Source organism: Bombus affinis, chromosome 14 (assembly GCF_024516045.1).
Source record: "Bombus affinis isolate iyBomAffi1 chromosome 14, iyBomAffi1.2, whole genome shotgun sequence".
Lineage (NCBI taxonomy): Eukaryota > Metazoa > Arthropoda > Insecta > Hymenoptera > Apidae > Bombus > Bombus affinis.
The window spans coordinates 8,286,484-8,299,086 of NC_066357.1; the positions used below are offsets into that span (position 1 = coordinate 8,286,484).

General features: G+C 34.7%; 3 protein-coding genes across 4 annotated transcripts in view; 2 read left to right on the forward strand and 1 right to left on the reverse strand.

Moving 5' to 3' along the window:
* LOC126924279 (uncharacterized) overlaps positions 1 to 6,869 on the forward strand; it is a 70,104-nt gene extending 63,235 nt beyond the window's left edge. Inside the window, exon 13 of the mRNA XM_050738578.1 lies at positions 1,658 to 6,869. Coding sequence (XP_050594535.1) covers positions 1,658 to 4,298 — 2,641 coding nt within the window. The 3' untranslated portion in view covers positions 4,299 to 6,869. The remainder of the gene's footprint in view (positions 1 to 1,657) is intronic.
* A 122-nt stretch (positions 6,870 to 6,991) lies between these two features.
* LOC126924282 (uncharacterized) lies at positions 6,992 to 11,648 on the forward strand. Of its 2 annotated transcripts, XR_007713476.1 has the most exons (4): positions 6,992 to 8,083; positions 8,154 to 9,825; positions 9,952 to 10,149; positions 10,221 to 11,648. XR_007713476.1 is itself a non-coding variant. In XM_050738586.1 (3 exons), exons 1-3 carry the CDS (start codon positions 7,994 to 7,996, stop codon positions 10,071 to 10,073), a joined length of 1,884 nt encoding a protein of 627 aa, XP_050594543.1. In that variant the 5' UTR covers positions 6,992 to 7,993; the 3' UTR covers positions 10,074 to 10,150. The 2 variants fall into 2 exon arrangements, 1 of the variants encoding a protein (XP_050594543.1); XM_050738586.1 differs by lacking the exon at positions 10,221 to 11,648 and having other exon boundaries at positions 9,952 to 10,150.
* LOC126924287 (probable small nuclear ribonucleoprotein G) lies at positions 11,636 to 12,577 on the reverse strand. The gene is made up of 4 exons (XM_050738602.1): positions 12,365 to 12,577; positions 12,191 to 12,213; positions 11,932 to 12,056; positions 11,636 to 11,862 (listed from the first exon to the last, which is right to left on the reverse strand). The coding sequence occupies exons 1-4, from the start codon at positions 12,394 to 12,396 to the stop codon at positions 11,812 to 11,814; spliced, it is 231 nt and encodes a 76-aa protein (XP_050594559.1). The 5' UTR covers positions 12,397 to 12,577; the 3' UTR covers positions 11,636 to 11,811.
* Positions 12,578 to 12,603: the final 26 nt, after the last annotated feature.

Genomic DNA, 12,603 nt, shown 5'->3' on the forward strand with positions numbered 1-12,603 from the left:
CACGATAAGACAAGAATGTCGTCAAACAATACCAAATTATCTTTTCCTTTGGTTTTCCAATTAGACGGTTTTTCGTACTCTTCAACGTTTAGATAATATCACTGCTTATACTATTCAAATATTAAAGACATTAAAGTATTTATAATATTATTTGCCCGACTAATTAGGTGTCTGATTTTCATAAAACTTTTGGTCAGTTTCACAGTTACTTTAAGATATTCCTTACGCGTACATGCTTGAATCTAATAAGATTGATTTCATTTTCAATTATTCATTGTCACAAGGTAGTAACGTAAAAATCAGACAATCAGAGAGGTATACTTATCGTGTTTTTCTTTTCTGTAATCTTCGCTTACTATTGTTATTTCATGCTCAAGCAATGATACATACATAAGTTAATAAATAAAAGTATATATGACGTAATATAATTTTCAACTATTATATGTAAATGCATTTAAAGGATATGCATATTACGTCATGTGGTAGTATTACCAAAAACTGGGTGATAATAAAATAGAACGAAAACGGCTCTCTACTGACTCGATCAACGTGAATAAGCATCTATGGCCAGTCGTTGGCCTAATTATTTATTCGATTAATACCTTGACGAATGGAAAAATCACGTTCCAGGGAAAAGTTGAGAACCGTGATTTAGAGCATGCATAGAAAATGAATGTTATACGAGCATGAGCATGTGTGAGTTTCTCTTCGATGGCTTTTGCATTTTAAGATTACTGAACGGCTCACTTACAATGGAGTCGATAAATCAGTATTAACGGGGTGATTCAACATTCGTAATGATTCCCGATTGAATAACTTACATATAACAGAGCTCGACGTTTGATCACTTTTTAAAAATCATTCAAATCGTTCAAGTATATTTTCAATATCCTAAAGATAAAAATCACACGGGGAAAACACGAGAAGCTGTTTTTCGTTGACTTTCTGATTTTCATGCCGCTTGACGACTCAAACATAATATTTGAACGTGATGCATATAATTGAGATGGAACATCTGTCGAATGTAAAGACATAAGAGCTTTAAGACGAGGTAATAAATCTAGGAAAGTTTGTAAAAAGAAAAAAAAAAAGAAATTCGAGAGCATATCTAAAGAAAATATTAAATTTAAAGACGAGCACATATCTAATCCAAAAAGGAAGAAAAAAGATAGGCTGTGGGTTGATTGGAGAATGGAATGAATCTTAAAATGGCCCTCCTGCCATGGTAAAAAGCAGAAAGTATGACTTAAAATACTCTTGCCTCGTCGTCCTCGTATCGAAATTGCTCATACTTGAAACGGATCAATTGTATAAGTTTATTGAATAAACGTAGTGTTTCATACAAAATCTACAGAATTTTCTTATGTAATCAAGAATTTCCTTCCTCCAGAGGGCTTGCTACTAACACTTTAATCTTTGACTAACTTTCCCTGCAACTTTCTCGCGGTTTGCATGCGTCCGAAAGATTTCTGGATCTGAATGACTGCGTTTGTTGCGCACGAGTTTGTTTCCTTGTCTAAAGCCGCATGAGTCGATTGCATGGTTCCGCGATCGGGCTACGAAATTTCTAAGAAATCGGAACCTTGGTTTGGTTGCTGTAGCATGTGCTTTGAACACCTCGATTCCCTCCAGCTTACGATTGTGCTTAAAATTTCAGGACCGATCGTGGCCACAACGGACTGTCCATCAAAACGATCGATCGTTCCAGTCCCTTGCCTCGTAACATCGAAACGATCGATTCTAGTCTCAGTCAGGATCCAGCGTGCGCGAGTTTGTTGCCGAAAGCGGATACCGACGAGCGTTACAACAATAATTTGTTCGGCCAGTTCAAAGGTTTCACGATCACGCCGATAAAAAATCAACCGAAGAGCCCCGAGCCGACTAAGCCAGCACCTCCTCCGCCCACGATTCCAACTGTAGCTATTAAGACTAACATCAAGACAGTTCCCAAGTGCAATCCAGCGCGCAGTTCGCTGCTCAGTTCCACTAGCAGTTTCAACGAGGTGCAGTCAACCGCGCCAATTCTGCCTCCACTGAATCCAGGATGTACAGCTCGTCCTCTGATCAGCAGCCCGGTATTGGCTGCAACTACGTGCACATCGGTGGAGCTAGTGGCTCCTAAAATTTCTAACAAGTCTACTATAGACGGTCCAACGAGACCAGCACCGGCTCCGCCGATCTCCGCCGACGTCCAAAAGCCGCAGAGACCAAGCAGTACACCTTTGACCAATTTGCTGGTGCCAGAGGCTGAAAAGAAGCCAGAGAAGGGCAGCACTTTGAACAGAATCGCCTCGATGCTTCGACCCAATTCTGGTATCATGAAAGGTAGCCTGCAGATGTCACAGAAGGACGAGAAGACAACGAATTCTCTGCCCAGAATACACCATCATAAAGCGAACAAAGTGATAGATAAAGAAATTTTGAGAAACTTGGAGATTTCCAATCCCATCCCTCAAAAAGAGATTGAAATTCCTACACCGGCGATTCCTGTGATCCCCGCGGCCGACGCGGAGAAAAAGAACGTCGTGTTGCGCGCCCAGTCCATGAGAGACAGCAAGATCACTCCGAGACCTGCGATTCAGACGTTCGGATCGATGCGACAGACGACACCGGTTAAAAGACCCACCAGCATTCCTGCGAGCACAAGGCCTACGGCTCCTCCACCGGGACCTCCTATTCCTACAACGACGGACAAAATGAACGAAAGTGGCAAGATCCCTGGACTGCCTGGATATCAGACACCGCAAGTGAAGAACCCGCAGAAGATCGTGGACAACGCGTACGACGATTGCATGAACCTCGTCAGCGAGTCGTCGCTGACCAAAATAACGGAAGAGTCACCCACCAATGACAATATATACGCGGTCATAGAGGAGACTCTGCCTGAGAAGAGCAGGAAGAACATGGAATCGGAGAAACAGATCGACAACGAATACAAATTACCGAAACGCGTCGATCCCACGGCCAATTCCGGCGGATTGGAAACGATGGGCCTGTTGTCGGAGATCGTGTCGGAGATATCAAACAGAAACTTTGATTCCATATATTCAACCGCTACTTTAGCCAGAAAAGCGCAAGAGAACGAGGGTGCGTCGAAAAATACCGAGGACTTGGGCTACAACAATTCTCTTGGCACTTACATGAACTCGAGTCACTACAAATCGCCGGGCAGCATTTATTCCAATTCCGCGTCTGGAAAGTTTAACTCGTCCAGTTCCACGACGAGCTCGGGTTACCTGAATCCATCAGCGTTAAACGTGCCGCAACAGGAGCCCGAGAAAATTGCCGACGCTAACAAGCCTAACAAAGGGAAACTGTTGTCGCTGAATCTAGCGAATCCGAATCTAAACGACGAGATATCGAAGGAACTGGGGATGAAAAGCACAACAGAGGAGGCGGGGCCTCGAAAACCGATCATGTCGATGAAGAGTCGACCGACTCAACGAACTGTTACTCACTCGAAAAGCGACGAAGGGACAAACGACGGCAAAGAGCCGTTGAAACCGCCTCTTGGAAGAACGAAGACTCCGCCGAACATCGCGAAAGGTTCGATCACGAAGGACGCGAACTCCGGCGCCAGACAAGCTGTGGACACCGCGTCCAAGTCTAAACAGTATTCTGACAGTAGTTTAAAGAAGCAGGGTTCGAATGCGAGCGTGGACTCAACCGGGCAAAATTCGGATACAAAGGGTGGCAATGCGAATCAGTCGAACGGTAGCCTAGAGAAGCAGGATTCTCACACGAACGTTAATAGATTATCTCTGAAAACTGTGCCTTGTAGTCCTAAGGATAACGGGGGAAAGTTTAACAGTCCGGACTTAGTGTCGAGCTGTTCAAATTCTAATCAAATCAGTACAAAGTCGCCGGACGTTGTAGGAAACAATGCAAAGCTTAACTTTCAGTCGAAAAACGTTCAGAAAACGCCGACGTTATCGCGAGGCAGTACTACGAAAGCACCCGCCACCCCTATTAAGCCATTGAACATTGCGTCCAAGGGAACTAGTCTCGCGGAGAAAAAGAAATCTCCGACTGGTAACACGAGCGTGACTAAATCGTTATCCGCTAAGGAATCGGCTACCAAAAGCGCACAATCAAAGCCGAGTCAAAAGACGGAGACGAAAGATTCAGGGGCGAAGACGAACCCGGTGCAAAGAGCAGCGAGCAGTAAATCGAACGTGGCCTCCCTTCAACAGAAGTTCGAGGCAAATAAGAACGTTAACGCGCCAAGAACGATACCCAATGTACATAAAACACAACGTACAGTCGGCAAGACTGAAACTTCGGGTGTTAAGAAATAAGCGATCAGAGCACACTTGCACAGCAATATACCGACTAATAATATTAGTAAATTGACAAGTCACACGTTATAGGATGTAAACTTATCTTGTATCGTTTTATAATTCTCCATCAAATAAGGTAATCAGATATTTTGTAATTGAAGACTACAGAGAACAAACATGATAAGTCTATAGGAAATCTGTATGTTATCACGACTAATCCTATATTATCAAAACTGTTTTTTTTTTTTTTTTTATTTAGAAATTGTATGTGTCGATTCTGGAATATGTTAAAAGTATTATTTGTCATTCCATTAGTTATTCGATTGATTTTGTACGAAACTTGTTGGTTTTTTCGTTACCATCAAGTAAATACCATCAAAATACCATCAAGTGATGTTAAAATAGGCTTATCATGTTTTCCCGTGTGGCCTTTGACTTGTCAGATTTATTTGGAAAATTTCATTAGCAACTTGTTAATATTATTCAAACGTATTTATTGGTAGTGGCAACTTGTAACTTGTAGCTTGTAAAATTTCACTAATGGTTTAACTGTGCAAGACAGCTCGGATGGACGAATAGGTGGCCAATCATAAAAAAGAAGTATGTAGGATTTATTTAAAATATTCTAGTCTATCGATCATTGGATGAAAACTTATGAATACTTCTGTTCAAATATTTCTACGATATTATTTTATTTAAATGACCAGCCACGAAGAAGTGGAGTCGTAATAGTACAATGATCAACTGTTCGTTCGGGAAACCGAATGAAAGAATTGGTTGATCGAAAGCCACGCTAACTTGTATTTACTGTCAGAATACTGAAATTAGGTTGTACCGACCGCGAGACGCGCGACGCAATATTATCGCTGTAAATAGTAGTTACTTAAAAATTCTAATATTTTTTGTAGAAATTATCCATTATATCGTAATATTCGGATGTACGCGAAACATTAACGATCGTCGAGGATATTTATCTTAAGAGCATTTTGTAAAACGAAATGAACAGAATAAGCAACAATTATTTTCAAAAGTTTCGCTCGATGCCGCAAAAGGAACGCGTAAGAAATTATATTGAACTCTGTGATATACATGTAACGAGAGGTAATACAGAAACATCGTATCGTACATTATTATAAGTAGCAGATTATAGATGCGACCAAATCTATCATTTTATAATATCGTCTCACGCGAAGAAAAAGAAAACATTGTGAAACTTCGAGAATATAAGAAATTTTCAAGAGGACAAAGATTAGTTTCGAAAGGAAAACCATATCCAAGAAAGATAAAAAAAAGAAAAATAGAAGAAGAAACTCTATGGAACAGTAGCTCTTTCCAAAGACTAACTAAGCGTCGTCGTTAAAGTCTGTTTCCGCGAATGCGATCGTACCTTCGAGATTCTAATGCGAATCAAAATTTAGGCGCGATTTAGCTAACAGAGCTTAAACGGTAGTAGTGTCTGCTAGAGTTTTAACGCTGTGTTCGAAAACGAGGCAGAATTTCTTCTACGATAAAAAAAGTACATTAGAGTACAATGGTAGAGATATTTCGTTCGATGCATCATCGCCACTACGATTGTTCTTTTACTTTCGCACGAATTCTTTGCATATTATAGTAAGATACTAAGAAATTCGGACGTTGCTGTTCGATCGCTAATTACTTAGCATCGTTAAATACGCAAAGACTAAGAGGAAATATTTATTTGACTGATCGATGTAAATATGTTTATAATGTAATAGGTATAAGTAACATTTTGTACAATGTACCTTCGTGCTCGCTAAGTTATAATTCGCGAACTATCTTTAAACGCATACATGCGACTTCAGCATTTAGCTTCTTCACGGTGTCTCGTTCGATCTGCTGTAAAGCGTAAAACAGTTCTCCTGTATAAAGAAGAACCAAAAAAAAAAAAAAAAAAAAAAATAAAATAAAATAATACGACGGAAGAAAAGGTTTTATTGAACGATATGGTTGTAGCGTGTTTGTGCATTTATTATTTCAACACAGCTATCTTTCGCTATGTACGTTTCTCGTGTATAAGGTTGTTCGCTTGTACGTCGCTTGCGATGTTTTAATTTATACAGTTCCTATGTACAGTCGCCTCGATGTATTAATTAAAGCATTTTAGGGACCGCAACTTAAGTTCAATAAAGCTTTTCGATGGCTATTATTCGTTCGGGCATCGTTTATAGTCGTTTATCGCTTCTCTTTTTCTTTCCACGCAATGATGTCGTATGTATGGCTCCAGTGTAAAGACAATCAGACGTTTTGCACGGCATACGACTGTAAAATAGAAAATAACGCCCTTCGACAGAAACTTGGCCATAACTGATAGATAAGATTATCATACTTAGGCGTACGATTCCTTTTTTACATACAACGTTTAGATTTGTTAAACGAAATTGTTTACTAAAGATGACTTTCAGCTAGAGTTAACAGACATCGTTGCATTATCCGTTTAATACCAAAGATAAGTTACGTTCCACGTGTTAAAGGGCCAAGATGTACGTTATCGTAACTACTTAAACGTTGTCTCATAACTTGTACATTTCCTAATGCATAGTAACGTTACAATAAATTCTTTATTCCATGCATGCGTTCTATCTGTCATTAACGACGGACCAATAAAGAGGTAGGTGATTATACTATAATAATAAAATCGCACAACCTGTGTATGCCTACAAGCGTTATAACATGGGCTAAAGAATTTTCGACATAAAAGATTTACTATTTTCTATCTAATTCTGTTTATATTTCGTATTCATTCACAAATAGAAACACTGAATGGATAATAGTGAGTTTTATGTCGCTATTTATTATTTATTTTAATGCGAAGGGTACGGAGCAATATGCTTCTATTATATTATTAATGGCGCAAATAAAATTCAAATCTTTCGATCAATTAAAAATGAAAGATAAAGGAGTTAAATAATTATATATTGTCAAATGAACTTTCGGTTTTTATTTGCGTAGAGCAGATAGTAGATAATGGGCATAAAAAAAGATATAAATGTCAAAAAATCAAAGTATCTCGAGTGAGAGGCATCTTCCCCTTGTATCGTTTCCCTCCAATAGGAATCGTTTGTGCAGACCCGTAGTTTACAAAGAAATGAATTTTGTCAATAAGTTTCATTATAATGTTGTAAACATCATTGCCCTTGGAAAACTCTAAACGTACCGTTTTCTTCGTTATCGTGGTCGTTCAGGCAAAATATGTTTATTATATGCAACAAGATTGGCACTATATAAAAAAAAATTAAGTTTCTCTATATTCAATGTGTCACGATGAAACATTCGATTTCACGCGATCATAAATTTATGAGTCGCGGGAGTGTTGAATTACTCGTTTATTGATCGCTGTCAGTGACAATAATTTAAGAACTTGTGAGTGTTTCGTTGCCAAATGTTATCGTACTATCCCAAACATTATGTACCTTTCTATATTAGAGTACGCTATTGTGATTTGTCGAGGAACCGATAACCTAACAACTATATCGAATGTTAGAAAAATTTCGCATAACATTTCACACATGAAATTGTAACAACGTTTAATGTTTGGCAGCTTATTTCGAATTTCGCGTCTGTGTTACAAAACAAAGTGTACACGTATGTGACGCAATGTTGTAATTCAAATATTTACGGAATTATTACACGACGAGAGGAATTAATCGTACTTTATAGGAGATTGCAAAATTGTATATTTTTATACAGTGAAAATGGCCCATGCCTCGTTGCCGAAGCTTATTTGCACGCCGATAAATACATCAAGAATGTGTCCATCAGATTTCACTACTACTCTATCTGATGTAAGTTTGACGTTTACGATATTTGTGTATTTTTGTTACGTTATATTTTCATTTTATTATTTTGCAATAGGTGTTACAATCGGATCCAGTAAAAAGGTTACTCAATCAACCAAATATTATTGTTAAAAGGATACCTTTAAAAATAAATGCAACATCTCTCTCCAACGATAATGTTTTAACAAACAAAATACATGATGTAGATTCAAATGTAAATAGAACAAAACAGTCAGAGTTGTCAGTAATACCTTTACAGACGAATCAAGAGGAAAATATAGAAGATCAAAATTTCTTACCTTCCAAGAAGCATGGTAAATCAGAAATTACAATAGTTCCTGTTACAAGAGAAAGAAAACCTTGTGGTCATTATGAACCTTGTGAAAATATTATATGCGATGTGATAGTACAACAATATGCAGACCGTGATGGATCATCACCTATGTTAGCCATTAATATAGAAGAAAGTGAAATAGATGCACCTGTTTTAAAACATTGTGAAAATAAAATGTGTGATGCATTAAGCATTGATCATGATCGTTGTCGCAGAGCTATAATTAGACTAAATAGATGTAATCAATCGATAGCTTGTGATATTTGTGGTATTATGTTACAAACACAAAGATCTCGTATATATCACAAGAATTGTATAAGAAAAAATGAATACAGGCATAATGAAATAAGCAGTGCCAAAATATTAAAAGAAAGAATGAGAGAACGAGAGATTCAAATAATTGAAGCTTCTAAAATGAAGAGAAATGATTATACAGATCCTATTACAGGGTATAGCCTTACAATGGAAACTTTAAAAAATAACAAAGAATTAATTATTATTCCAAAATCAGTTCCCTTACAGCAACAACAACCACCTCCTTCACAACCACCACCACCACCACCACCACCACCACCACCACCACCATCAACAACAACAACAACAACAACAGCAACAATTACTATAAATTCTATGTCCACAAAACAATCTACTTCGCAAATAAATAATGTAAATAATGTTTTTGGAAAACTTTTATCCAGTATACCAATTGTATTACCACAACAAAGTATAGTCCTTGGCAAAACACAATGTTCTAATGAAAATAGTATATCTAATCCTATACAATTAGCTGTATCAGAAGCCTTAACTAGGTCATTCGTAACAACAACTAGTACAGTTCCTTTACCTCAAAATCATTATATTACATTTACAACACAAGCTAATACACATCCGATACCAATAAACGAATTACTCTTGCCACACTCACAAATTGTCACAACACCCATTCAGCCTAAACCATTGTTAACACCTATACGTGTTGTACCTATAACTAACTTAATAACAGAACCATCCTTACTGCACCAAACACAGGGTATACCAAAGTTTTGTATTATGCCAGATGATACAGCACCGTCATTAACTATAACGAATTCTCAATCTATTCAACATTTAGCACTTGTGCCAAAAGTTGAATTATCAACTAATTCAAAAACAGCAGTACGGAAAAAGAAAAAGATAGTAAAAAAGAAACGAAAAAAGAAAGTTTTCAAATGTGACTATTGTCTTAAAAACTTCAGTACAGATTGGTATTTCAAAATGCATGTTGCTATGCATACAGGTGAAAACCGGTTCACCTGCAAAATATGTAAACGACTATTTAGTAATCGATACGATATGAAGAAACATATATCGAATGATCACAAGAGTCAAAGCATTAGTTCTAGTATATGTAATCAGCAAATTACTGAAGATTCACGTAAGTATTTAGATTATATGTGCACATGTAGTGTATATGCATTTGTTGATCACTTAAAATATCACAGACAAAAGTATAATGAAGATATAAGAACAGATATTGTAAAAATTCCTTCTAATGTTATAGAGACAAGCAACCTTGACATACAGCAAGAAGTAAGAAAAGAAGATAAAACAAATGGATACATTATTATGCCTACTCAAGATATTGTCAAAAATATCAAAACAGAACTACGTCATGAAGTATAAATCATTCCAGATTAGCAACACATTGAAACAAAGAAACAATTGTCTAGATTAAAAATACGACTGTTATAAATTTCGAGTAAGTTAATTTGTAAAACTATGCATAAAACGTGCTTAAATACTATAGTTAATCAAATGTTAATCTTTTAGGAGAAAATTTTATGTTACATTGTACAAATGTACAATGTATGTTTTATGTAATTGTATATTTTAATTTCTGAAAAAATTATTGCAATATTCTTAAATTCTATGAGACAAACGGAAAAGAAAAGTTGCTTGATATATATTTGGTTTATATGTAAAAATATATTTACTTTATTTATGAAATTCTAAATATTTTAATGAATGTTATAAAAATGTATTATATGACTGAAAAATTTAATATTTTTTAAATAAGAACGATTACAAAAGTCGACGAAGATTATATATATAATATTATGAAATCTTTCAAACTGTGATATATGGCCATCTTTCCACTATAACTTCTTTTCAAATTATCTAAAAATGTATCGTCCTTAATTGCATATTTAATATAACTTTAAGCACAATAATAACTTTATACACTGAAATAAAACTATGATTGTGCACGTGGACGAAAATATGATAGACATATCTTAAAACGCACAAAAGAATAATTCAACAGAAAAGAACAATGTGTATATTTTAGAACTAGAAAATTTGTTATTAAATGTAAGAGTATTTTATATGGAAAGAAAGTTAAATGCCATTTCTAATACGTAGATACATATAAGTTATGTTGTGTTCCTTTTATTTTCAAATAAGTTGTTTAGTTGAAAGTATTCATTCACATAGACTAAAATTAATATACTATATGTATTTATCTATATTTTTTTTTATTAAATTATTTTTCACTTTTCCCATTTCTCAACGTGAACTATGATAACTTTTACAGAAAATTAAATACGTAAATATTTTCTTGCTATTGAATAAACTTAGTATTTAGAATAGGATACCAATATGAAAGAATTTAAAATTTTTATATCGTTATAGAAGCTAATTTGAGCTTCGTAATTTATGTTGAGATTTTAGTAAATGTTAACGGAAGAATAGACGAAATATTTTGCAAAGATATAGTTCCTTGGTAATAAAAATGAATGTCATGTGCCTTCAAAATTTCAATGTTCCTTATATAAATAAGACAGTTAATTCAGAAAAATAAATGTTGATTATAAACAGCATTAATTTAATTAATTTGTTCTATTATCTTTAACTGACAATAAAAAATACAATTTCAATACAATTGTGTAGTTAAACAGAACACTTTTACTTCAATATAAGTGTAATAAAGAAAATTATATGTGCATTTAATATTCATAATACTCAGTGTATAAAATTCAATGTAATAGTGAAAATAGAATGTAAATGTTTCACAATTGTGCAAAGAAATGGTGTTATTAATGAAGGATATTAAGCAGATTATTTTTGAAATCATAAAAATCACTGAAATGGTATATCAAATAAAATATATTCTGAGCAAAATATGTCATAATGAATTGTCTGTTGTATTGTATTTATATAAAAGGTTTTAAAAGAATAAATCACTATTTAATATGAAAACTATTTATTCAAAATAATTGTCTTTTCAAAGTGAAAATACTGATTAAGAATTATATTTCAAAGGCTGAATAAATATGATATTAATATTGAGTATGATATAAGAAGTTATTTAGTTATTTCCTTAAGAATACATATTACATTTTTATATTTTTAATATTTCAATTCATATCCTGTCTAAAGCCTCTAACATTATTACACTATTTCCACGTATTACCTAAAATGATAAGATGAATTAATTCAACAGAAATTCATTTGTTACCACAAAAAGAATTCATTAACTTACCACCATTCCAATATTGTTCTTTGTACCATCTTTGCATTCTTCAACACTTTCATCTATAACCATGTTCATAAACGGATCAAAGCCACGTAAAATTCCAATAACATGTCTTCCTCCATTGAGTTTTACTAATGAAAAGAATATATTTTGAGGAAATAACATCAATAAATATAATATACGATATTATGATTCCAATAACAAAATATTGCGTATAAACATAACTGCATAACCAATAATATTTAAGATATACTTATATACTCACATGATAATCTTTTATCCATGTATCTAAAAAATAAAAATAAAATTTTGTTACGCTTTGTTGCATTTACAATGTACAAGAATTAAAATTCAAATAATCTTAAAAATTAAGAAAGAAAATTAAAATTTTTATAACCTTTATACATATACTACTTAGAGATTTATATATTACACCTACTTTTTAAGCTCTGGAGGATGCGCCTTACTCATTTTTAAATTGGTTTTTCTTTTAAAGAATACTAATGATAAATTACTCCCACAATTATGGACATGTACTTCTTCCCGGCTTTTGTCTTCCTTCACACTATGATATTAAAATCAGCGGCGTGCCAACTATAGCCAATGCATGCACATTAACATCTTTTTTAGGTTACATGAATTGAGGTACCAACCTTAAAAGAACAATTAAATGCTTTG